The sequence below is a fragment of the Gambusia affinis genome, linkage group LG08 (genome assembly GCF_019740435.1).
Source record: "Gambusia affinis linkage group LG08, SWU_Gaff_1.0, whole genome shotgun sequence".
Classification (NCBI taxonomy): domain Eukaryota; kingdom Metazoa; phylum Chordata; class Actinopteri; order Cyprinodontiformes; family Poeciliidae; genus Gambusia; species Gambusia affinis.
In genome coordinates, this window is record NC_057875.1 from 10,930,102 (window position 1) to 10,957,797 (window position 27,696).

The 27,696-nt window shown below is 36.5% G+C and overlaps 1 protein-coding gene across 1 annotated transcript; it reads left to right on the forward strand.

Annotated features, from left to right (window-relative positions):
* Positions 1-1,793: 1,793 nt before the first annotated feature.
* On the forward strand, positions 1,794-27,660 carry b4galnt3b (beta-1,4-N-acetyl-galactosaminyl transferase 3b). Its single transcript, XM_044124640.1, has 20 exons — positions 1,794-2,341; positions 9,172-9,203; positions 9,329-9,412; positions 12,038-12,133; positions 12,899-12,989; positions 13,079-13,179; positions 13,269-13,336; positions 16,574-16,652; positions 16,776-16,842; positions 17,007-17,141; positions 17,254-17,363; positions 18,806-18,906; positions 19,757-19,824; positions 19,915-21,100; positions 21,792-22,051; positions 22,922-23,075; positions 23,168-23,240; positions 23,333-23,486; positions 25,018-25,144; positions 25,686-27,660. The coding sequence occupies exons 1-20, from the start codon at positions 2,206-2,208 to the stop codon at positions 25,795-25,797; spliced, it is 3,234 nt and encodes a 1,077-aa protein (XP_043980575.1). The 5' UTR covers positions 1,794-2,205; the 3' UTR covers positions 25,798-27,660.
* Positions 27,661-27,696: the final 36 nt, after the last annotated feature.

Consider the following 27,696-nt stretch of genomic DNA (forward strand, 5'->3'; position numbering starts at 1 on the left):
GTCATTACAGCTTAAGAGTGAGGAAGAAGAGTAGATTTGATTAAATGTTTCTGCTGTGCTTTCAGTGAGAGAACGTTTTGTGATGGTTGCCGTTTGTCCAAGTGGATTAAAGGATAAAGAACTTTCAAAGATAACAGCGAAGTGATCCGACAGGGCGACATCAGTTACAGAGACATTGGAAATATTCACACCCTTAATGATAACCAGGTCCAGTGTGTGTCCTTGAGTGTGTGTTGCTCGTTTGACATGTTGTGTTAGACCAAAAGTCTCTAAGATATTAGAAAGCTTTTTAGCCCCTCTGTCTTGTTAAGGAAGCTTGGGTTGCTTTAGCCCTTCAAGTTGTCTCCTTTGTTGGCTTTATTATCTCATTTGTAGGTCAGTCAAACACAGTGATACCATGGTCATTAAAACATGTATTTGTTCCTTTGTAGGCAGGTGCCAAGTCATCCATGTAACTTGTAAGCAGTGGGAAGTCTGAAGTCCCATAACATTTCCTGGTAGATAGGTGCTCTGGAACACATCAGATCAACACCAGGGGATGACATGGCTCCTCAAATCACCCCTGATTGTGGAAGCTTCACACTACACCTCAAGCAAATTAGGATCTGTGCCTCCTATCTCTTTCTCCAGACTGTGGAACCTTAATTTTTAAACAGAATAGAAAATTGACTTTTATGTGAGACAAGGATTTTAAAATACTGTCTAGTCCTTTTTCTCCTTAGCCATGTAAAATGCCTCTATTATCTCTGATAAGGAATGGCTTAACACAAGGAACAGTGAGTCTTCTAGTTGTAGTCCATATGGGTTACGACTAGCAGATCCCCCCCCTTCCATTCATCTTTCCTTTAGTTTGAATGAATACAGGCCCTCTGTTAACAGTGTGGTGCCACAGCAGTTACCTTCTGTGATTTATCTTCCTTAAGAGTGGTATTGGTGACAAAAGTCAATAGTCCACAGCATGTGTATTCGATTTTCATTAATTATAACATCAACATTAATAAAATCTTGAAATATAAGTCTGTCACTGTACTTATCAAATATAATAAAGTCTAGTTTTTTTTTTCAAATTTAATTACTTAAATGAATCACTTTCAAGTATATTGTTATCAATACAGTATCAGGAAGACAATAATAGTCCATAGAAGAAAGATTACTTTGCCCAAAGTGTTTTAGATTAAAGTGTGTGTTTTTTTTTATGTTTGAAGGAATTGTGACCCATCCATTTTTCATGACTGCCTATCTGATTGTGCATAATCTCACTTTGCATAGATTTAAAGTTTCCTTCGGTGAATAAACAGAGCAGTTAATTAAAATAGATAAATAAGCAAATCAATATGAGGCAGAAGAATGGGCTTGAAAGGTTGGATTCTGACGGAAAAATACAGCATTAAGGAAATACGTGTGGCTTTACCTGTAACAGGTAGATTTCGTGGTAAAGGGGTGGGGGTTTTCTACCTGGTTGGCTTGTTTACTCCTCCCTTAGGCACTCAAATCAAGCTAACGCTAAACAAGAACGTAACACTTCCGATGTGGCCTTTCAAAATAATAAAACGTTAAATACATGTGTAAAAAAAAAAAAAGAAAAAAAAAAGATAATTGAAATGTATTCATTTTATTAATGAACTGGTTAATAAAGAGTTTTTATCCCAGCTCAATCAGAATAAAGCGCGCAAGAACCTATATTATTTTGTATTTTATTGGTATCTTCGCACGTCATGCTCTATGTAGAAGGAGCACCGGCTCAGCTTCCTGTCACCTTGTGTCTGAGTTGATTAAATTGAGACGGGGATGAAGCTGGTGTGAGATTTCACTCCTCGTTTGTTTCATTGTGCGCTTCAATGCGTGGAGGGAGCAGAGGTCAGCACGCCAGCGGGACGCCCTCCCGTGATTAAGACTTACAGAAAACCCTTTGAAATATTTTGATGATTAGGAGAGATCAGTCCAGATCACCGGGTGACACAGGTCAGGATGGGGTTTTTTCTTGGATGAGAGCCGCCAGTGGACTCTCGCACCGGGATCGCCCGGGCTTTCAGGAGCACTGAAGTCGCAGCGCTCCTCCCGGAGCAGCTGCGGGCGGCTGGCTGGCCGTCTGGTTCGCTCTCTGGAGGGAGGGCTCGCGCTGAGTATTGGGGTCTCCCCCTGATAACAGAGCGGGGGGGTCCGACGGATAACCTGTTCGGGAGCTAATTTCGTCCCGCAGTCAACATGATCAGGGTGTTTTTCCCCCTGAAGAAGCTGCGGCGGAATGGCAGATATTTTCTGTTTGCGACGATTCTCCTGGTTGGACTTTTGGCAGTTTACCACGAGATTGTTGCTGCAAGAGCTTGGACCAGTCATGTCGGTATGTTGGGGCTCAACAAGTAGGCTATATGTATCTTCAACTTTTTTTTTTTCCTTCACTTTGCTGCAAACTAAAAGTAACCTGCATGAATGTACAGGAAGTATAAAATGTTAAGGAGTGCAAGAGAGAAATAATGACTGTGCAGAAGTCTCAAATTACATTTGTGCATTTTTATTCATTGTCACTGCGCTTCTCTGGACTGTGTGATGAGTTCTTCTTGAGTCATCGTATTTCTGAAGGAGCTTAAATGGTTGTAAAATACAATTGGAAGATTTACTGATTGCAAGAAGCTGAGTTATTATGTCTTGGAAAATAACTCATTGAAAATTCTAACTTTTAACATGTCACGACCACAATTTTTTATCGGATAGACCAACACAAAGTAGTGTGTATCTTGTCAGAGCTGATAAAGTACTTAAGGTTGGATTGGAGATGCACCTTCCAGTACAACGTCTCTAAACATAGTTAGACCCATCCTACCAAAGCTAGTAGAGATACACCCCACAATACTTGCAGCTGAAATATACTTCTACTATTGACAGAGAGGGGCTTAGTACAAATGTATGCCACTCTTTTCAGATTTTCATTTGTAAAAAATTGTGTTTAAAACCACATATCATTTTCTTTCCACTTTACTACTTGGCAGTAATTTGTGTTTGTCTTCTTATGTGATGTATGTGAAAAATCTCAAATGGTTCAGGTATTTCTCTGTACACATTGAATGACAGGATTGATTAACAACAAAAAATGTAAAAATAACAAAGCAAATGTTCACAGTTAAAGAAATCTTTAAGGGTTTTATTAAGATTAAAGCTTAGATTTTGAGTTTGCTGATCAATGTCAAAATCTGTTTCCACATAACATCAAATGCAGTAAGTTTCCTTTACCCAAATAGTGCCTGCAGGAACTCAAACCTGTCATTGTGTTCACTGGACAACAGAGCCTCAGGCAGATGAAACAACGGTATTACAAAGATGTGTGTGTTTTGGTTCCTTTAAAGACAGTAAGGAGGATTTAGGCAAATGGTGGGGTCAGAAGGTCAGTCGGAGCTCAGAATGCCTCTCTCAAACCACACATCCTGTGCTCTCTGCTTTATTTTCACCTCATGTCAAAACGTGTCTCGCTGTCGCACTCAGCAAACTGACTCGAGGATGTGGTTGTGGCTGCCGACTGGATGGAGATGAAAATAGCCAGAGTTTTCAATCTGATGTCTCCCCACAATAAAAGAAACAGAAACGCATGATGCTCATGCTTTCAACAACACGCATGAAATGGGGTTTGTCGGGCTGCAGATACATTATGCTCCTCAACAAAAACATAATTCCCTGATGGGGAAATGTGATGGAAATTTTTGTGATTTGGTACGAGCTGAATCATCCGCTATGCGGACTGATAGTGCTTATCTTTAATGCTTCAAAATGAAGGCCAGGCAGCTATCAGTTCTGTGGGGTGTGAAGTTATAACTTCAGTAAGTTATCAAAATTAGACAAAGCCTCTTTTTAGTTTGAGGTCTGATTAGTTTGGAATTTAACAATTTGATAGCAGTTTATACTCATTCATTTATCTACCCATTCATCTTCAAAATCATTTGATCGTTTGTTTCTCGAAATGACATTTCCAATTACAGACTTACAGAAAACCCTTTGCTTCTCTTTTATTGGGCAGTGAGAATGCAAACCCATATTTTGGTTAAGATTGGCCTTACGATGAAGCAGACCAGACACTTCATTGTTTCTAAAATACACAGTAAATAAATTATATGTCAAGTCAATTTTATAGGTATTTTTTAATGGCTTTAAAATAACAGCAACTTGTTTGAGATTGACAACGTCAACTAAGTGTCTGAGGTACTGATTAAATTCCTTCAGTTCGGACTATTATCTTTGGCCTTGAGATATATACCGACTGTGACCTTCTTAATTAAGTCAGTGTTTCATTGTTGTTGGACAATTGTTCTTAAGAATACGTGGTTTTAAACACTTTTTTACAAGCAAAAATCTGAAAAGTGTGGTGTGCATTTGTACTAAGCCCCTCCCAGTCAATATTAGAAACAACACTAAAAGCTAGTGGGATCATGTATGAAAGCATGGGAAAAGAGCTACTTCCCACCCAGACATGGAATAAGGTTGTGTTCCACTGGAAGGAGAACTCTGGGTGGACCTTGACCTCACTGGAGGGACTATAACTGCCTTCATGGCTGAGATTCTCAGGCCAAAAGGGTTATGTAGTATTAATAAGTCTATTGCTAATAGGGCACCCTGACACCTTGGAAGGAATATAAATAATTTTCAAGAAAGTATGTTGTTTGTAATGGAGCATATTGTGTGTGGAGACAGACTTGGTTTTATTTCTTTATTAAGTCATAACATTTCCTTGTTAGAGAGTCTTTTTGTTCTTAGGATAAAACTAAAATTTGTGTCTGCTTTTAATTGTAAATCGATGCTGGTTCTAATGTTTACAGAAAGTTCATTTTTTTTCTAATGTTGAAGTGAATCAGATTAACGGTTGTTGGCTCTGTCGGTACATTTGGCTGCTGATAATCCATCGCTTGGAATTAGAATGATTGAGATGGTAACATTAAATATCGCCAATCAAATGGTGCACATTGTAATATGTAATAGTTATTTTCTCTACAAATGTTTTAAAATCAGAATAAACTTCTTTCCAATGTCCCTGGGTTTTCAGTACCAATATTACTTCAGCTTGACTTTTGGTAACAGGTTTCTTCATTCCAGGAACCCAAACATGACCTTCAAAATCAAGTTAAACATCCATCCTAAATTTTAATGTCAAATTATCACTTAATTTACAGCTATTTCTAAAAAAAAAAAAAAAAAAAAAATCCATAGGCACTGGTTCCAAACTGAAAAATGACCATGGAATGTAAACTTCTAATAGTGCTGGGAAATAATATATATTATGATAGGCGCGTGATCAATATCAATAGAAAATGCGTCCAATAAATGTTCAATATTCTTACTGAACTCCATTACAGAACCGTATAGCATTCTGGGGGATGTAGTCAGAAAAAAGCTGCAGAGCAGCTCATGGCTAGCTAAGCAAGGTTGTTATTATCAACTATCAGTTTCAGGTTTCACTTGACCTGGAGTGAAACAAGAAAATGAGTACAACAGCTTGAGAGGAAATTGAGTGTAAAACAGAAAAAGTCACGGCACCTTTTTTGCATTGTTTCAACTATTTAAAACAAAAAAAACCTAATCAATAATTATCAATATTGGCTGATATAAAAACACTTATGTTGTGATATGTTTTTCACCCATAGCTTCTGACTAACAGTCACTTATACATACCATGCAAAAGAGTCTCTTCACGGCATGACTAAAGATAAAAGATTAAGCTTATTGTATTACGGAACTTGTTTGGAAACTAAATTAAGCAACACTGCAAACGGTTTTCAGTACTGCTTTTTCAGAAGTAAAATCCACCTGTGAACCTATGGTCAACTACTATTTGTTACTTAAATCTGTAAATAAAATTCAAATAAAACTATTCTAAAAGCTCTCCTATTAGAAAATAGAGGCTGCATTGCTGTTGTTGTTTTCCCTGCGCAGCAGGGCAATCCCATGTTCATCACCTCTACCTCAGAGGACAAACCAATCCAGATTGGCAGTGCAGGTCGCTATGGGATCGCACACATGCTCAGGGTTTAAGATATGACTCTTTAAGGAATAGTTTGTTTTTCCCTCATGTGGGTCACCCAGGCTCTTATTACAGATACGTTAACAGTGCTGGTGAAATTAATAAAGTCCTGATAAGGAAACGAGTAGGAAGATTTCTATGTGGTAAGCATTCCAGTTTATATTTTTTCATTCATGTTTTAATAAACAGGGAAGGTCATTGTGAAGGTTATGTAAAGAAAAACAAAAGAAACATTGCACCAGTCTGTCTCCTGTGTCATCTATCATTTTGGTATTTGCAGTTTCCTTGGAGGATATTTTGACATTGAGTGTCTGTATTTTGCAATATTCTGCAGACTGAAGGAAAAGTAAGAACTGCATAGCTTACAGTTTAAGACTAAAAGCAGCATCTCTGGGAAAAAATACAAATTGATGATGCAGATTTAGAGGTTTTAGTAAAGGTCAGTGGAAACTTTAGCGTTCAAAAGTAAATGAACAGGTGGCAATGAAAAAAAAATTGTTGAATAAAAAAATTGCATTCATACTCTGTCATCTCATCTTTACGTTATTCTTCAGTATCTTCTCACTTCTAACCTTTAGTGAATTGACTATATTTGGCTGCAGATTACTTTTTTTTCTGAGATATGTTTGTTTTTAAAGCCACTTTGTGCATGATATTTTGATTGATGTCGCTTTTCTGCCTTAAAGTTATTCTGAAATACCAGTAAGCTAATTTCACTGGCAGTTAGTCAAACCTTTGAACAAGATTTAACATGTATGACAGAAAACTTGAAATTCTTTGAGGTATTTGTCTCTTAGTTATCTTAAACTTCCTTTAATTAACTGCTCTGTTTTACATATGTACTAATTTAGTCAAGTGGCTACTTTTACTTAGTATTTTCTTTACCTATGAAGCACAACACACAACTTTATATGACTGCCATGTTCTCTCATCTTTCTCATTTTGAAGAGTGGAATTTAGTAAGGATCTCTGTGTTGCATCATATTTATACCCCCAGGAAACAGACATTTATGTAAAACCAGTGGCACATGTTGGTGCATATACAGGCTTGTTGAATTGCATTTGCTCTGCAACATATGGATAGTGAAATAGTTAATCAGCTCAATTATAAACCTAAACAAATAAAAAAAAATTTAATAAAGCCTCCATTACATTGATTATATAGAAATTTGATGTACTGCTAATTGTGACACACACAGTTTTGCAAAAGCAGTAATTTCTGTCTTACTGTAGTTAAATGTTCTTATAGCTGTTTTTTTTTAAAAGTCTTGAGATGATACTACCATCATTACAGTATAACAATAATAATAATACATTTATTTCAAGGCTTTTTATGCATCTTTTCCGTGTGTTTCAGTAACCAGTTTGTTTTGTTCTGTTCTTGAGGCTTAGCAGGGATTTGGCTCATGTGGTTAATTCTTTGAGGATGTGGGTATAATCATTAACAAGGAAATGTGCACACCTTCATCACAGCTCACTAGACTCTATTTTTTTTTGTTTTTTTTTACCTTGCAGATAATGTTCCACTAGGCTTGTTTATCTAAACAAAGGTATAACCTGTTTCCCCTCTAAAATAGGAGATGGAATAAACCTTCCCATAAATATTGCTTAGCCAGCAGCAGCTCAATTATCTGGCTTCTGCACATAATCTTATTTTGGTTATGAATAATGTACAGCACCCTCCATATTTGTTGGCCCCCCTGATAAAGGATGGAGGAAAAATAGAAATCCCTCTCAATATACAATTACTATGACTTATGCTATTTATATTTATAGGGTTAGTAATAATTTAAATTCCCATTGAAACAAAATTCAATGGGAATTAAATTCCTATTGAATTCAATTGGGGACAGCTTTAAATTCATTCATACATGTAATCCTAATTACTAAGGTTGTTATCCCTGAATTTGAACACAAGGTTAGCTGACTGGCTAATGCTAGCATAATTAATAATGTCAACTTTTCATTATTACACAAATACATTAAGCCTCAAGATCTTCCAGTTTTGCATAATAGATCAGCTTTTGATATCTGGTATTGAAACAGACTTCTTAAAAATATTTTAATATTTCACCTAATGTGTAAATGTTAATTATTGTATAATTTATCCTTTTGTTGGATCCATTAATTGGTGACAAATGACTCATTGTTTAATAAATATGTATAGAGTAAATTTGATGTGACTCCGAGCCACCCTTCACAATCAGAAAGAGAAGAGAAAATTATATTTATTAAGGCAGAAATGACAACATGAAGACAGCCACTTGACTAAACCAACCAAAATCTGCAGTGAGAGCAATAATTGAAAAGCTAAGTGTGTTTACTTTCCATCTCCACACTGAGGGAAAGAATATTGCAAAGTTCACTGCTGTAAGATTGCAGACATTGCTGCAATGAAAGATACATTTTTCCAGAGATGTTAATAAACAAGATGGAGATGTTTAAGATCTAGGGTTTTCAATATGTGTGTCCAGCATAAATATGAATCTAAAACCTTTCACAGTGATAAATACAAAACTGTATCTCAAAGGCCTTTTGACTTTGACTAAATGTTTAACAGGAACTTACATTTTCCAGCTATAAAACGTCATTATGGAAAACATCACCATTTATGAATCAGATTTAAGTCGGTATATGTCTACTTGAAAATACTTCTCTTGTTCTTAACCAACACTCCAGGGTTACCCCTGATGTCATATTTGGCCTCCACATTTCAAGAACTTGGAGATCTCCACCCTAGTGGTAATGACAGACCGTCACGGGGACTTCAATCCCAGCTCACCCTCTGTTACCACAGTCATAAAAATCCACACAGTGGGGGCCTATTTTGAAAGACACTCTATAATTTCAGAAAACATGGAGGAGGTCAGTGGGGATAACTCTTTGCATCGAACTTGCCAAAAGCACCACATACGTTTGTCAAGTTTAGGACTAAAATGATAGACATTGAAATGTCCTCAGTAGTAAATATGAACACGAAGACTCACTTAAGACTCCATTGTAGACTTAATGCAAAAAAAGTGAATGTAAAACGTGCAAAACAGACTCCCAATCAACAGCTACTTTAAGCTTGCTGTTTGTGATTGTTCCAGTGTCTTTTATTGGATGTTTTTTTTTTTGTCTTTCTTAACATGCATTTCTGATAATAAAGTTTTTCTACTTTTCTTCAGGTGTGAATTCTGACAGCAGCAACTGGCAAAAGGTAAGTGGAGCGAATAGAAAAAAAGAACTTGAATAAATAAAGGTGATGTAAGACTGTGTGTTTGTGCAAAGAAGGGAATGGAAGAAAGCAAACTAAGGCTAAATATGGCTCATTGTGTTTTCTAGGAGGGAGAAGATGGTCGACCAGACTGGGTGGAGGATCCAGACTCTTGGAGGTCCAGCTTCTCTCCACAAGCATGGAAACCAGAGGTTTGTGTGTGTGTGGGCATGCGCGCGTATGTGTGAAAGTCTGGGAGCTGCTTGCATGCTTCAAAGTTTCAGCTCACCTCTTTTGAACTCTAAATCACCTGCCTGGACTTGCCCACTTTACTCCCAGCTCAGTGCATTTTCATGTTTATAGGGTTGTTCCTGCGACAGTTTGCAGGAGCTTCCACTGCTGTGTATTATCATGCTTATCAGATTTCCCCTATTTTAAGCAGGACTGAGCTTCAGCCAGCTGCCTCACCTCATGTTTCATGTCAGAAGAGAGCTGAATGGCCTTACTTGCCAACATAACTACGGTTTATCGTAATAGTTCCTGTTTGCTGTGTTTTTGCATGTGGTTTGTTGTCCTTTTTTAACCTTCTTGCGCTCTACTAATTTCTGTTATTCTCTGCAACCCATTTTCTTTCATTTTGATCCACAAACTAAAAGGCCACTTTAAGCAAAAAGCCAGATTTGAAAGTTTGACTCGGTGATAATGCATGTCTTAATTTGCAAAAATTAAGAAAATGTTGTTTTTAATTTTATATGTATTACAAGTTTTAAACAGCAGTGAAGAATTTGGGATGGGTTTATCCCTCACAAAAGAACTTTTGGCTTTAACAACGCTTGTAAAGTTAAAAAATGAAAATATATCCATCCAGCTAAGAATATCTTGCGTTCATACAAGAGAATTAGGTATGAAATTAGGTATGAAAAGTCAGTAAAATCTAGGGGGTTTTTTTAATCTGAATTTGGAGCATCATTCCAATTCTAAGGCTTTAACTTCTATGAATATGGCGTTGAAAGGCAACAAATATATAGATATATTAGACATTGTCAGATTTGTATGGAAAGGGTATTTGTTTTTTTTGCATTCAGTTGTATTTCCACTTTGGTGCTGTTTGTTCTGTTGACATCTTGACATCAAGTGATTAATCTAGAAGTGATTAAGTGACAAATACTTTAATAGCTCCTTCAACAGGATATTTATTTAGAAAGATCAACACTGTGAATGTATTCACACTAAATATGGACTTAAAGGGATAAATTGTGGATTAAAGCTGCTTCAATTAATGTTTTAGCAGAGGAAAACCTTCTTTGATAACATTGTATTTGCAATTGTTGTGGGAAAGCAATTTAAATAGACAATGGAATATTTGATCTTTTCTTTTTCAGATCTGAGTTTTCCACAACATTTTGATTATTTCTGCTTCTTTTCTTAAAGTCATTCATATTTCTGTAAATTAAAATATGCTATAATTAGAGCTTCACAATGCAGACAATAATGATCATAGCAGTGTTTTCAATAAAACAGTTCAATAGGACTTAAATATAGAGTTTTAACATATGTATGACCTGGGCTGTACCAGGTTCTAAAATGATTGGTGTTTAATTCAAACTTGAACTCGCACAGCACAGATTCAGCCATCTTTGTTTTTATTTAAAAAAGATTAATATTAATTAAAACTAGGAATGTTTGTGGAAAATTAAATACACCCCAAAACTAATGCAATATGCATTTTACAAGCTTTTATCTTAATGAAGCTCACAGTGGAGCCTAACTCTGAACAAATCTCCACTTCATCACTGCTGTCTCAACAATAGTGCACATATGACCCAGTCTATAATTATCAGATTTTTGTCTCTATTTTACATCATCTCTAAACATGCCTCGCAATGAATCAGAGCATGTTAGTCTGTTTACAGCAGGTCATTATTGCAAACCCTGCACGTTAAGAAGTTCCTTAAAACAGGAAGTTTGATAGCAGTCATTGTAGCAGAGCCTGTTGTGAGACCAGAACAGTAGAGTTTACAGGTTACTGATGAGAAGTATGGCTTTAACAGAGTTATAGCTGGCAAACTTTAATGCTGAACATTTGTCAATGAATGAACTCCTTAGACACTGAGTGAATAGTTCCTTTGACACTTAAAATATGTAACCAAAAACAATCTGCATCAATAATATTGCTGAGTTTGAAGCCTGAACCTCATGCCAACCTTTATCTGAATGTGGTGGTGACAGCAAACTGCTCATCTTGACCACTAATGAAACCGGATTAACCACACACTCTGATTTGGCCCTCAGTCCCAGTGTCCTGTTCCTGTTCTGTTCTGTTCTGTGATCGGCATGCACACAGATCAGATAACACGAACCCTTCGGCAGATGTCACAGAGGTGTATGTTTACAGGATATCTGGGCTTCGAGTGGCACCCAGCAGCTCCATTGTGCGCATATAGTATTTTACTTTGTACTCACTTTGAGTTGAAATTTAGAAAGTAATTTTTCTAAATGCTTCCGTTTACTTTCTGTTATACTACTCGTCTTTGCAAGACGACGTCTTGTTCAATGTAATACTTATTTACTGACATAGATTTCCCACATATAATAATAGATTACGCACATCCTGTTTCTAATAATTTGCTTTGGATTACCCATTGAATAACACGAGTTTATATACAGAAAGGGTTGTGTTGAGATCCATTGTCATTGTGCTGTCGAGCACCATCTGAGGAAGTGCGTACTTGTTGGTTTTAGCTTAAATGCTGTGGCCAGATGGTGATCTGTCCTGCTCCTGCAAACACAATGCTCTGTTTATATCACTGCCCCCACTCTCCCCTCTCGCCCTGCAGTTTAAGGGGCAGGCCAATCTGCACGTGTTTGAGGATTGGTGCGGCACCTCTACCGCAGACCTGCGCAAGAACGTGCACTACCCCTTGTATCCACATGTGAGTCGAGCTGTTTTCGCTTAATCTCAAGCAGTAATTTGTCAAATGTGACTCTTGATAATACCAGTAAAACTTCCCAAACATGTTTCTCCTTTTAGACGTGCAACAAGTGAATATGTGTTGTCAATAAACACACTGACAACATTTCCTGTTATCTTTCTCTCTGTCCTCAAACTTGTGCAGCACTAAACAAAAATTCAGAGTTACTGCTCAGGTGCCTTCTAGAACTATTGATACCTCAGACATTACTTTAAACAGTGTTTTTCCTTTTTTCAGATAGTCTCCTCATAGAATGTCTATACCAGAGTTAAACTACAGAACATTTTTTGTTTCCTTATTTTTTATTATGTAGCTCATTGTGCATTTTTAGTTTTATGTTCCATAAACGTACAGTCAGATAAAATGCGTTTATTTTCTTTTCTTTTAAAGTTATATGTATAAATGTATTTATTTACTCTAAAATTTGGAAGTACAAATAAAATCTTTTTTTTTTTTTTTTTAATTTAATTATAGAACAAATATTTATTTTCTGGATCATTTTAAAAGATGCCAAGTCTCTTCTATGCACTTTTTCAGTATGTTCTCTAATTCCCTGATATTCATGTGGGACAGAGGAGAGTCCTGAGCAGAGCAAACATACTAATGTTTTCCATCAGGGGCGCATTCTACACCTACATGCAAAGTCCTCCTGATCCTGGTCTTGTCTTCCTACTTTGAGCCAACAGTGAGTCTGATTTACTGTTCTCTTGTCATTCCTTTTATTAGTCCAGGACCACAGTCCAGAAACTTGCTGTTTCTCCTCGGTGGATTAACTATGGACTCAGGATATTTGGATATTTACATCCATATACAGATGGTACAACCTTTACTTTAACATTTTGCTCGTTCCATTTACAACCCATGCAGGCATACTAACAATGCCCTTCATTTTTCTTCCTCTGTCAGGACACTTTGTGTTTGCAGTGAGCTCTGATGACAACTCTGAGCTTTGGCTCAGTACAGATCAATCCCCGCTTAATGTCCAGTTGCTGGCGTGGGTTGGAAAGGTATGGATGTTTGAGGCCTCCTAGTTTTTAAGTTTCTTTTCGTCACAGCAATCCCAGTCACATCTGTTTGCGCACATCTTTTTATCCAGACTGGTGCGGAGTGGACGGCCCCGGGAGAGTTTGAGAAATATGCCAGTCAGACCTCCAAACCAGTTAGGTGCGTCAAAAATACAGTGTGTCCTTTTATGCTCTGAGCGATGACTCATCCAAAAAAAAAAAAAAAAAAGACTTGATTTCTTTCACTTGCATTTCAGACTCATTGTTTCCACTGATTTTATTTCCATATCTGACGTAGCTCCATCCCCTAAGTTTCTTTTGCAGCACTGTGATTTTATTTTTATTTTGCTCATCTATTTGTTTTCTCATTTTCAAACAATTTATTCTGTATGAAATAATTTTGATATAATCTAAAGCTCTCCGCAAAGTTCATCATTCACACTCTTTGTATTGGTATAATTACTTAATAGGTTTTATCAAATTTATGTTTCTTGTAGTATTTCAGCTAGTAAACAGATGTCCATCAGCACAGCAGTCAGTAATTGACTTTAATGTATCAGTAAGAAAAGAAATGAATCAATAGTTTATCAGATTAAACTAATATGATTGATAGAATACCTAACACTTCAAGCAAAATAAGGATAAGCATCTGATCCCTACTGATCAGTAAACTCAAATCAATAACACATAAACTCTTATTGTACGTCATGAAAAATATAAATACAAACAATTATTACATTTATTCCTAGCAATTTTTAGCGAATGTCATCACTGGGCTCTTTGACATTATTCCAATTAAGATTCAAATATTTATATATTCCAATTAATTGAAAGGAATCACTGCCAAACACTGTCCAATTCAAGCAAAAGATTAAAAACTCTCTCTTATGGACAGTAAATTTTTACTAAATGCAATTTCTCACAAAACTGTTAGACAGGAAGTATTTTTTATGTTGTAGAGCAATTCAGAACAACAAAAATAAAGTCAGCTGTGTTGAGAATATTCCTGACAGGAATGTAATGGCTTCAGGTGGCTTTGAGAATAGAGTTTAAGATTTTGTGGATTGCCTTGCAAGAAATGTATGGTTTGTCTCCCTTCTCAGTTACAGAGATATGATTCATATCCACTATTGTTCCCATAGTACAACTAAAACTGAATAGTTATGATGGTGTCATGATGTGAGCTGTACCTTATTTGTTCATCTGCAGCATTTTTCATTGTAATCATGTTTTATGTTTAAGTCTAATTAGGCTTGAACTGAACAAAACGTTGCAGTTGAGTCAGGTGCTATTTTAAGCTTTAAACAGTCCATCCATATTGTAGTTACTCTGTGTGTCTGACAGAAGGCACAGTAAAGTTAACAGACATTGTTGTCTTGAAAAATGGTCGCCCTCTTCTAAAGAAGGATTCAAGTATGTATGTTTCTAGTTTGAGAAACTTTTCTAGTTCTAGAAGAGAAAGACATGGCTAGATGTCAAAACAAAGACAAACAATACTCTTTAAATTAAAAGCCTTTGCAAATGTGCTTTTTACATGACCAGTGGATTTAATGCTGGTATTTAAAAAGTAATAATGTTGGCTTTGAAAATAAAACTTAAAGGAAGCGCTTCAGAAATCTCAGTAGTTCAAAATGAAGATACTGCAAGGTTCCGCTTTGCTACTTGAACTGTCAGACCTGAAAAAGAATATTATCTTACAGAATATGTACTTTTCAAAATAAAAGCCTCAGTACTTGATAGAGCAGATTATCTCAAAAGTAGCTTCCTCGTGACTAAAGCAACTAAACCTGAACTGAAAAAGGGATTGTGTTGGCCTGTTCAAAGACAGCTCATATATACTTTTCAAAAGCAAAACCTCAATATTTCTTCATATTGCAAACATGAGTTCCACATAATTAGAGAAACTAAGGCCATCTTGAAAGGGTGAACTTTCAAAATGAAACTTACGTTCATCATCGTTTAGGTTATTGTAAATGACTGTTCTTCAGTAATGAATGAACTAAACCAGTGAGGAAAAGGGGATTATTTGCCTTTTGAATGAAATTAATGTAATTATCTTTAAAATAATTTATAGCTCAAATTTAATTTGATAGATTCCTGGAAATATATTCTACATTAAAATGCTTCTAAGCTAGTTATGGAAGCATCACTTTTTGGCATTTCAAAATAAGAGTGAATTAAACTTTTCAACATTCCTTGGTTTTCTGAGGTGTAATTGCTAACGTATAGGTTTAAAGCCAAACTTGTATCAACCAATAAGCCTTTTTGTATTGATGCACTGGGCAGTATTACAAAAAAGTTGCAAACAGTCATGGGGATGGGAGTAAATTAAGCATACCCTCAGCATACTTGATATGGTTAAGTATTGTCGTTCTCCTGCCATAGAACTTGAGAGAAACACAAAAGGCTGCAATTCAGGTTTGACATGTTTTACTTTGCCTGTAAAAATGAAGAAACATTATAAACAGGCTGAGCAGGTGTGGCTTGTTGAGTAGGATTGACAAGAGATGCTTTTCCATACTTCTGAAAAGTGTGTTCTCGTGACTCAGGTTTGCAAAATCTGGAGACGTTTGCCAATAATGTAGTCTATTTGCAAAAATGAAACTGAACCTATTTGTACACCTTATAACAACCAGGATATCAGGATATCAACCATGCGGTTAAAGAGGGATAAGGATTCAGATTTCTTTCTCAAGCCACAGGACCTGCACTGTTTGCAGTCAGACCTTTGAATGCCAAAGTATTAGTCAAATGTGAGGCTTTCTGTTCGATAACTGAACTTTGGCCAAAGTGGGTCATGCAACAGCAAAATGATGCAAAGTAGGATGGCAAAAATAATCAAGTGAATACACTGGCCCAGTCAAAGTCTCAGCATCATTAAAAAATTGTGACACCACATGAAGAGAACTGTACAAGAAACAAAAGAACTGAAGCAGTGTGAGCCAGAACTTCTCCACAATTATGAGCAAGACTCATAGTCATACAGAAACTGCTTCAAGCTATTTCTGCTAAAGATGTTTCTACGAGCTAATGAGTCATGAGGCACTTATCTTTCTTTGTGATTGTAAAATATGATGTACACATGTTGCAGTTAGCTTCAAAAATAAAAATAGCTTAAAATAACAAATGTATATATGGTGAATAAACTGGTCTTAAATTATCATTTTAGATGAGTCGTTTGATTCATGCAGAAAAACTGACACAAGTTAAGTCAGCTCCAAGAAGTCATCACAGAAATGGAGCAACAGATTTTAATCTGACCATAAAACTGCGGTCGCATTTTAGTAGAAAATGGATCTTGCAGTTCAGGTGTTAAAATAGACTATCTTTCCAGACAGTTTATGCTTTTATGATTTTTAATGCAAAAATCCAAAGAAGAATACTGACTGTCTTACAGGCTTTCAGCTCAAAAGAGATACTTTTTTGAAGTTATTCACAAGCAAAATGACAGAGGGACTGACCATGTGGAGGTGGCTGTAAGTGTACCACACTCAGATCGAGTGATTCTGTATTTTCCAAGAATCAACAATCTTTTTAATGTTGGTATCAAAGTAGGAAGTAATGTTTTTTTGTTTGTTTTTTTTGTTGTTGTTTTTAAGTGGCAGCTATTGGACCACAACTTCAGATTTACGATTATTGAGTCGAAACACATCTCCCTTTATGTTGGTGAGTGCCTCAAGATGGAAGATGCATGAAAAGTCTGTTCTGTGGGTGCATCATGAGCGTGATTGAAAAATTACACCATATACTTTAGCTTTGCATAGTTGCTGAAACTGCAAGTCATAGGAAAACGTGACCCACTTCTCGCATTTGAACTCTTTGTCCTGCAGATGAGTCTGACTTGAGGATGAGCTATGTTACCCACATACCACAGACAGCTGCGAGTCATGAGCACACCTCCACAAAGCAGCGCAATGCTGCAGTAGACATGCTGAGAAAAGACCCGAGAGACACACTCTACCAAGGTGAGAGACGTGTCTAAATGGCTCTATTTCCTGTCAACCCCGGATGCAAGTGTTGAGCAAGTTCATCAAAGCGTCAAAGGAAAACATAATCTGCATGTTGTTTGTTTTGCAGTCCATCTGATAAACAGCAAGTTCCTACAAAGCATTCTTCCTGACTGCACATATAACCCCACTTACAAGATCAAAGACTTCCCTCTGCTTCGTTACCAAGGACTGCAGTTTGTATGTTTTCATGAAGTTTTCGAAGTTGTGTTTACCTCACACTGCCTGTAGTACCTTCCCAATGTATTGGTACCCTTTAAATATGTTTGCTTTTTTTATGTTACAAGTACAAGTTTAATTTATTTTATTGGGCTTTTATGTGATTGAGTTGTGAAGCAGAAGGAGAGATATTCCTAGTTGTATCCCTAAAGCGGTTGTAATTTCATCTTGGTTTAGATTCACTGCTCAAGACATTAACCGAAAAGGGAGATAATGGCACAACTTAACAGAACATAGCCATTTACCCTGAACTGACAAGCTGAGAAAGAAATGGTTAGAGAAGTAGCCAAAGAACACACAAGAACTCTAGATCTAGAACAACTACGCTGTTGAAATAAAGACCTGAGAAATCCAATTGGAAGTTTGCCACAAAGTCCTGCAGGAGATACCACATACATGAGCGGAAGAAAACACGCCATGGTCAGATGCCGTGTGTGTAGGCAGGGAAAGTAACACTACAGATCAACTTTATCACACAATCTGTGTGAAAAATGGAGGTGGTAGCACCATGCTGTAGGAAAGCGTTTCCTCAACATTGACAGAGTGGCTGGTCAGAGCTAAGAGGTTAATAGGCCCAGGAAAATACAGCTTTTAAAGAAAATAATTAAGCATTGCACACAAAGTACAGTTAAAAAAAAAGGACTTAAACATGTCACACCTCTTGAGCTGGATCTGTCAGTACCTCCTGCCACACTGCACTATGGGAAGATGTCTGACTGGTCAAATTGTTATTGCAGTAGAATTGCCACAACTGACAAGCAACTCAGTCCAATAATAAGTTGTCTGCAGGTAATGGGCGTTAATGTGCTTTTTAGTAGTCAGAGGCTGACAAAAAGAAGCAGAAAAGCAAAAGAAAATGTAATTTTGAGGCAAAATAGTACAACCATCTGCTGTCCGTTGAAGCAGCAATCACCCACAAAACTTTCTGACTGCATGATGTTTGTAGGTCACTGCATGATTGAACTGGGGATTTTTTTTTCTTTCCCTGCAAAATATTTTATTTAAACAGCCACCTTCACCTTTTAGCAGGTTTACTTTGCTGACACGCTGTTTTGGTCTTTCACAAAAAATCTCAACACGATACTTTAGGATTTGTGTTTGGACATTGAAAAACTGTGAAAAGGTCCAAAGGGTGTTAATAAAAACTGTTAATTTGATGTTTGGTTCAACTCTATATTTTAAAATAGCCCAACATATCTGCCTCAGTTTGACTATATTTTGAGGGTTTTATTTAATAATCTTACTCCAAGTAAGAGTAATTGGCATCTAAAAATCCACAGTTTTTCTTTCATGTTCTATCTTGGCTATCCAGCTTTGTTAGAACTCCATAGTTCCTGTCTTTGTGATTGTAAACGTGATATGCTTCAAGGGTTTATGCAGTAATTGTTTTTTTTATTCCATAGGTTCAGATGTCCTACATCTACCCAAACGACTACACCCGGCTCACACATATGGAGAGAGAAAACACCTGCTTCTACCCAGAGAGCTCCTACTACAAGAAGATGTGAGACCCTTGTATAAAAATACCATGACACAGGCACATCTCAGTTAATCAGAATATCAGCAATTATCTTATTTATTTCAATAAGTGAATTCAAAAAGCTAAACTTATAAAGATTCATTATGCTCAGAGTTTTATGTGTCCAATTTATATTTCTTTTAATTTTGATGATTGTGGTGTAAAAATTCATTGTATTACACAGCATGTGGTCTCAATACTAATTAGTTGTGTTGATGGTAATTGCTGCATTGCATGGAGGTGATCAGTTTGTAATTGCAAAGTCCAGGTTGATTTTATAACAAGCTTCAGTTTACCTCCATTGTTCAGTATGTTGTCTCTTATCTTCCTCTTGACAATAATCCATAGACTCTTATGTCAGTCAAAGTGACACCTTCGTCATTAATCCAGGTGTTGCTACTTTTGACAGAGTGGACAGATTCGGGACTAACTAAACATGAGGAATATAACAGTAGCTAGCCTGTGTCTTAAGTATGTCCCTTTACTGGTTCATGATCCTCTCAAGGCTGTAATTATTCTTGCCACTTGTGGAACATTGTGTATCAAACTTTCCAATAATATTCTTGAGAAACTTTAGTTGGCTTCTCATCAGCTGTAATCAGCATTCACAGAAATAATCTCGAAATGAAGCACTTTGTGTGTGATGAATCTATATTTAATAATTTTCTGATGTATTGAGACACACCTGCTGCTGTGGATGTGCATGTTTCTACAGCTAAATTCTGTGGTTACAAAAAAAATATATAGATACATCTATAGTGTATTGTGATATGACATTCAGTCAACTCCAAAAGCAGCCAATTCCTGTTTAGATGATTTTTTTTGTTTCCATCAGGTTTGGTTTCTCTAGGTACATGAGATATGACCGCACAGATGTGTACAAAAAAGGAAACAGAGACAGAGGTATTTAAAAAACATTTTTTTATTTCAACTTGGTTACATAATCAGACAATGTTATTCTCAACTTCTGATCTTGTTTTTGGTGAATGCCAGATTTTGGTTTGCAGAGTACAAAGTCAGTCCATGAGGAGGAGAAGGACAGTTTTGGTTATGACCCCAACCACAGAGAGAATGAAACAACAGCAGACCAGATGAAGAACAATGTTTATCCAGACTACGGAGATGATTATGACAATTATGTGCAGAAGCGCCAGCGCAAGCGTTTCTCCTTTGCTACAAGAGACATTAATGTTACACTGGACAAATCTCCTGATGAAAGAGGACACATGAAAGACTTTCAGAATAGAAAAGATAAGGGTGCTGTTGCACAACCTCAAACGGAGGCAGGCAAAGCACCTAAAAAGGTATTCAAACAAGATCCGCATCAAAACAGGATGGAGTTTAAACATGAAGACTCAATCAAAAAAGTAGAACCGAAAACGAAGGTGAGCTCAGCAAAGAGACAGAAAGTCAAAGCCACCATTAAACCAGAGCAAACTAATTCTTCAGCACTTATTGGTAATGGGGATGTTAAAGCAAAGCAACAACTACCCGTTCTGCAGCATCGAAACCGGAGATATTCCAAAAAAATCTATACTCAAATACAGAAACTCAAAAGGTTTCCAGTTGAAAGCCAGGACAGGCATACAGCTATGCCTCAAAAGCCCACTGCTGTCAACAGGCAGCAGCGTCCAGAAACAGAAAAGGTTCTCCATCCGGACATCAACAGTCATTTCACGACTACAAACAGAAATGGCAACCAGTTTATCGGAAAATCAAATGAAGTGAAAACTGATCCCAGAAAAGCTCTCCGGGAAAAGGAGATAGAGCTAAATAAGCCTTTACAACAAGACCTGAATAATCACAACAATAGCGATAAAATGAGTACTCAAGGAAAAACAAAGAATTCTTACTTGAGGAGAGAGTGGGATCATGCAGGAGAAGAAGATTTCACTGAGATCAGAGGAAATGCAACCCAGGGAAATTCAGATTCCACGTGGGAGCAACAAGGAGACATGGCTATGGATCCTGATGAAGAGGACTTCACTCCAACGCCAGTTTTTGATACTCAGGTCAACTGGAACCAGACCTTCCAGGTTAACCACCTGGACCTGCAGTCGCAGCGTTCTGATTGGATCGACCTTTCCTGCAACGTCTCCGGAAACTTGCTGCTGAATCCCAACGACGCTCTGACTGTTGTTTATGCCTTCATGGAACGTCTTAATGAAAAGCACAAGGGGTGAGCATTGGTTTGACTTTTTGTATGTATAATTCATACTTGCCAGCACTTCAAACAAGAAACTAAAGACCTTTTGTAGCCCATCTTCAAATGAGATGTATATTTAACTCCTAAATTGTGAAGATTTATTACCCACTGAGTGATGTATGTCAGTATTTCTTTCAGTCATTTTGTTGATTGTGGATCACAGCTAATGAACACTTAGTTACAATAACTAGGGCCAAAATTATTTATAGCCTTGACAGTAATTCAGTAAGACTGCTGACTTACTGAAATACTCCACAAAAAGACTAGACCATGGAAGTTTAGTGCTAGAGAAGCTGGGTATTCAGAGTGTTTTGTCTTTACACATTAGTGGAAAATTTAGTGTACATTAAAAAAGGTTGGATTACAACAATATACAAGCAAAACACAAGTTTGACTGTTCCATAATCAGTTAGGTGTACATGTTTGTAAGAGTTTCATAATATTTTTTTGGCATGATTCTTCAAGTAAGACATGTCATATATTTTTCATTAGAATATATGACATTTTAATTTTATATTTAATTTTAAAAATAGAAATGATAATTTAGCCTGCATTTCTCTTATATTGTCCTGCATTATTTAAGATTTTTACTTTGAGTTATTCAAAGTTTATTTAATCTACATATTGGCATTGATATATTTATCACGTTTGACTGTGCACGCAGGCGATTCACATTGGTTCGCGTGCTTAATGTTGTTAAGCGTGTGGACGGATACAGGGGCAGCCGCTACCTCCTGGAGTTGGAGCTGAAGGATGCCAATGGCCAGCTGCTGCGTCTAACGCACTACATCTACACTCTGATTCGCCACAACCGGCAGACCAGCCAGGACTTTATCCTCCAGCACTCGCGACCTCAGCTGGTTTTGTGCAACCCGGTGGGGTTCCGCTGGAATCCCGATGCCACTGTTCATTTCATAGTGCCTGGTAAACACATCTTCCTCTTATTCCAAGACTAATGGTGAGCTGCTTTTTAGTGATGTGAACTCATTTTGTGTTTACTTGTAAAACACAATGTTATTGGATATTAATTGCCAATTGTAACACTTAGGTGAAGAACATCTTTTATTAAAGGCCACATATAAATTTTATAGCCTAGCTTTTTACGGTTGACATTGGGGTTGTAGCTCATTGTAGCTATTAACTTCCATGTCCAAATTTGACAAATATCCTTAAAAAAAAAGAACATTTAGTACAAGTTAGCTGAAAACATTAAAATAGATGAAAGTGACAACCTGGTAGCAATCAGGTTGACCATTTCTATGCCAGTGTGGGCCAGCGTTATTCTAAAATAACATCTCATTGATATCCTCATAGGTAAGTCAGGTTTAGCACTGGTAATAGTGTCAGCATTGTTTCTCTCAAGAACTTTCACAAAGACAGATTTTTTTGGTATTAAAAAGTTGCTTGAAGCTAAGTAACTTATCTTTTCAAAGAGATCAAAATACATAGAATTTCCAAGGTACAATCAAATAGCACCCGCTGTCAAATCCTCTCTTTTTCACCTCGAAATACAAATAAATATATAGCTGATTTATTGTGGATTACAGAGCCCATTTTTTTAGTTGTCACCTATTGTCAGTGATTATATGAGCAGGGCATGCGTTTTGTTAAGAATTTCCTTTTAACATACCTGAAGAAGTTTAAGTTGATTGATGCATTCAGAGTTGGGAGTTCTTTTCTAATTTGGTTTACCGAAATATTGTTATGTGATGATAATTTTGGTTGTTTTTTGTGCACATGCTGTATTTTCTTTCTTGAGACAACCATATCATTTTTGTGAATGTGATTCTCCAGTTAAAAACCAAGCTCGGTGGGTGCAACAGCTGATTACAGATATGGAGGAAGTGTTCAGAGAAACCGGAGATTCAAATTTTAACCTGATCATCACTGACTACAGCAGCACAGACTCAGACGTGGAACAGACTCTGCAGAAATCCTCACTCCCCAGGTTTGTGCTTATCTGTGTTTGTTTAGTTTTAATCTCTCTTTCTTTGTGTGAAACCTCTTTTAATGTGTACCATGTCATTGCTGGTTTAACAGGTACCAGTATGTGAAGCTGAGCGGGAACTTTGAGCGCTCAGCTGGTCTGCAGGCAGGAATTGATCTAATAGATGTGAGAACTGTAACAACACAGTAAATGTAGCACAATGTTAAATGTCTTTTTAGAATTATGATTGTAAGTTTCCTCTCGTATGTCTTTCTCAGGATGACCACAGCATCGTGTTTCTTTGTGATCTTCACATCCATTTCCCTTCTTCAATTGTGGACACAATCAGGAAGCATTGCGTGGAGGGACACATGGCTTTTGCTCCCATAGTCCTCAGACTGAACTGTGGCAGTACACCATCAGACGCCAGAGGTGAACATGCATACGTTAATTTTGTTTTTCAATGACTGTTCACCTGCTCCTGTAGCTTTGGTGCAGTGTGTTGGTTTACAGCTGTTTGAATGCTACATTGCTACAGATTGTAAGCCTAGTACCAAAATCCATCCTAAATAAAAAACTGCATTTTCACACAACTGCACACAACAAAGTGCAGTTGTGTCTTGGCTCTGTAATCCGTCAAATATAAATATAAATCTCTGAGCATCTGTTCAAGATCTCAGTCACCGGCCGTCTCGTTTCATCTTTGCATTTTCACAAAATAATACTTGATATACATCTGGAGTAAACACAAACAGCCAACATTCTGCAAATTCTGACATCCAGCAAAGAATCCACCAAGAGAAGAAAGGATCTTCAGCTTGCTTGAGGTCATCTAATAATTCAGTCTAATCAGGACTTAGTATTTGTTCATGAATTAAAATAGTCATAGTCTGTAACTATAGTGAGTGTTCATCCCTTCTGTGTAAGGTTTGAAAATAACTATTATCCTTAATGGTTTGATGAAAAAAATAAGTTGCATCACAAGGATTATTGAATCCGTTTTAAAACACGTGAACATGTCAGAAAGGCAAACTGCTGAAACTTCTGCTTGAGTGGAAACATTTCCAATATAATGAGAAGATTATTAATTCATGATCAATCACAAATAATCTTCTCAATTACATTTGAATCAATAAAAAATGACTGTTTTTTTTTTTTTTGCCTATGCACATTTTATATTTTGCCATATATTGAGCTATATTTAAACAGTGTGACACTTTGTTTCTCTTCTGACCACAGATTTTATCTAACTAAAGGAACTAATAAGGAACAACAGCGATGTTTTAGGACCTAATACTAGCAACCTAAATTTTAAACAGAATGTACTTTTATGTGCTTCATATAACTATATGGCTCAACATAATGTATCCTGGTTAGTCCATTAGAACAAGACATGTCAATGTTTTTGATGAACAGAAACCAAACCTCTTTAGAGATGCTTCGCTTTTGGAGTTGGTTTGGTTAGAACTTCCACTTCTCCTTGACTCAAATAGTTTGAGTGGTATAAAATTACATCTATCATTGCAGTGCTTTTAGACAGTAGAAGTCAGAATTTATATCTTTACATGTTGTCAGAGTGAATTAAAGGACTGACTTAGATTTTCAGCAAAGAAATGTGCACTTCAGAGATTAGCGACTTTTCCAAATCTTTTAGGTTTCTTGTTTTTGTTTTGCAATGGGCCACATGAATTACCTCTTTTCATTAAATCCTTAAACTTTCTGTGTGTTTTCTTTCTTGTAGGACCTGCATGAAATGCATGGAGCATAAATAAACATAGAGTATAAATTATTAAATGAGCCATTGTAGATAATGATATATGCACTTCTTGTTACTGTGCACTATTTTATTTTTATATTTGTATCATGTTCGAATAAAATTCATTTCATTTCATATAGGATACATAATGGTCTTCTGGAAAACAAACGACCTATCCACTAATAAATGTAATTTTTGTTCATACAGGTTACTGGGAAGTGAATGGTTTTGGTTTACTGGGGATCTATAAATCTGACCTGGATGCCATTGGAGGAATGAACACTAGGGAGTTCAGAGAGCGATGGGGAGGAGAAGACTGGGAGCTCCTGGACAGGTCTGTTTGTTACTCTCTGAGGATTCCATTTAGCTGGAATTTATTACATTTTAAATGCAGCATCAAGTATGCTTTGGTATGTTATTTTATTCATTGTCCTTGCTTTTTTTATTTCTTGTCTAGATAGTGTTTTTGCTGTCTGAACTTAGCAAAGAATGGTAAAATTTAATGGGGAAGATGGATGAAGTTTTCTAGAATCAAAATCATCTCTACTGGCTAAGTTTGTGTTCACAAACAAAGAACATGGCTTCAGCTTTACATTATCACGGATGCCACGTCTTTAGAGGAGATAAATTAAAGATAAAAAGGAATAATATTTACACATTATATTTTACTCTATGTTTCTTTTGGTATATCACATAACGTTCAGATAAAATAACCACAAGTTAAGTGGTTGTAACTTCTGAAAATGACAAAAACTTTAAGTATGAGTTCTTTTAAAAGGTGCTGTGTGTAATAAACAAAAATATTTCTCTCGGTTTGTAATATTTCTATTTACATAATAATTTAAAACTATCCACAATGCTGCTCTCTGCTTTAGGATCCTCCAAGGTGGGCTGGAAGTGGAGAGGATCTATTTGAGGAACTTTTTCCACCACTATCACTCTAAACGAGGCATGTGGAACCGGAAGATGTCAGCGAGCCATACGTGACCCCACCTCAACTTCGCCATTTGTACAACTGTGGCAACTGAAGCACTTTAAGGCTGGACCCTAACTGTGTTAAACCTGCTGACTGTCAGAGAAAGGGACATTAGATCGGTTCTTGAATTTGTTCACTCAGGCTGTATGACGAATGTGGTGATAATGGAGCTCATTGTTACCCAGATGCTGCTGCTCAGAGTTTATTCACTGGATTTGCTCCTGACTACCGTACTACTACTGCTGTAGCAAATGATGAATGGTACAGACTGCGAGTCCTCGTAGTTCACCGTGCTGTCTGCTGAAGTGCCAATCTGCATCACAGGCTGCAAGAGAATGAATTGTTCCAAAGATGAAACTGAACTTAAATACACTCCAAGAATGTATGCAAGAACACACAAGTGTCCTTTTTTTCAGCCTTGCATGTAAGTGAACTGGTAAAAAGGACGGAAAGAAAATGATGCTTGGTTTGCGTATATCTTAAATACAACTGTTCTTTATTTTTATAAATGACAGATGTAATATTTATAAAATCAATTTCGTGTTTAACTTTTGTTAAACATTTCGCTTTATTTTCACTCTCGGCCATATACCTCAGTTTGCTTATCAAGTGTAGATTTATTGTGTAGATTCCAATCAGCTGTGACTAATAGATGTTTGCATAGACAAGTCCTTTATGTATTTAATTTCCAGGATTATTTTTATTTAATTCTTGAAATGTGGAAGTTTTGTTTTATGCAGTGCAGAAATAACTTGTGTATAAATCACAGGCTATTGATCGGATCCTTGGTTGTAAAAGGATTTCTGATTGCTATGGGGACATTGTTCAGATAACATCTGAGAGACTTCTTGGTTGAAGGACCAATATGTTTTTCTATATACAGTACAGACCAAAGGTTTGGACACACTTTCTAATTGGATTCAATGAGAAGGTGTGTCCAAACCTTTGGTCTGTACTGTATGTGGACAGTCTGTTGAAAATCATGGAAAAACCAGCAGAATTAAGGTTATTTGTATTCTTGGCGATAATTGATGTTCCTTTTAGTAGTCGTTCTGTTGTGTAATTCTTTTTTTTTTTTTTTTGCAAACACAGATGGTAATAGGGCAGATTAAAAAAAATATCTATTATAATACAGGGTTTCTATCCAATCTCTAAAAGTTTGGAATTTGAATATTTTTAAGATTGAATATGAAAAACTTGCAAAATCTTTGTATCGTCCTGTGTTTTCTCCTACAAACTTCAATTGTCAGTCAATTCATCTATTCATTCATCCATAAGGTTCCACATTTAAAGCCTGATGAGTGCAGAAAATGTTAAAAGATTTTTCATAAACTTTTGTATTTATTCAAAGAGAGAACTCCTGAATTTGTTTCAGAATAAATATGGGATTTTAGCACAGGAAAATAAATGGGAGCCCTGTATAATTTGTAAAATCAAGTTTACAACTATATTTTCATTTTTGGTACACATTCCAGTTTGACTAGAGCTTTGTGCCACTCCAATCAGTGCCTTGAATCTGATGGAAATTAGACTGTTAAGCTTGTCATTTAGGCCAGTAAAGATGACCTTTCTAGGCTGATGCCAGAAATTTTCTGGTTTTCTTTATAACACTGAAAATACTGTCATCTTTTGTTTTTAATGTTATCTTAGCCTCAAAGGTTGATCTTTTCCTTTTTGTTGCTGCTCATGCCTACCTGTTTTAAAAATTCTACGTTTAGATGTAGTTATTTTTGCTCTAAGCCGGAAAGACGTCTTTGTTGTAATTTTGTTTATCTTCTATTGTCTCTTCTCAGGGACGTGTAACACTGCCTTGACAAATCCCAGGGGAAAACTTTTAAAAAAGAAAAATAAATAAAGAATAAAGTTTCAGTTTCCTCAGTGTCATTGTCATAAACTTTGTAACACTAAGG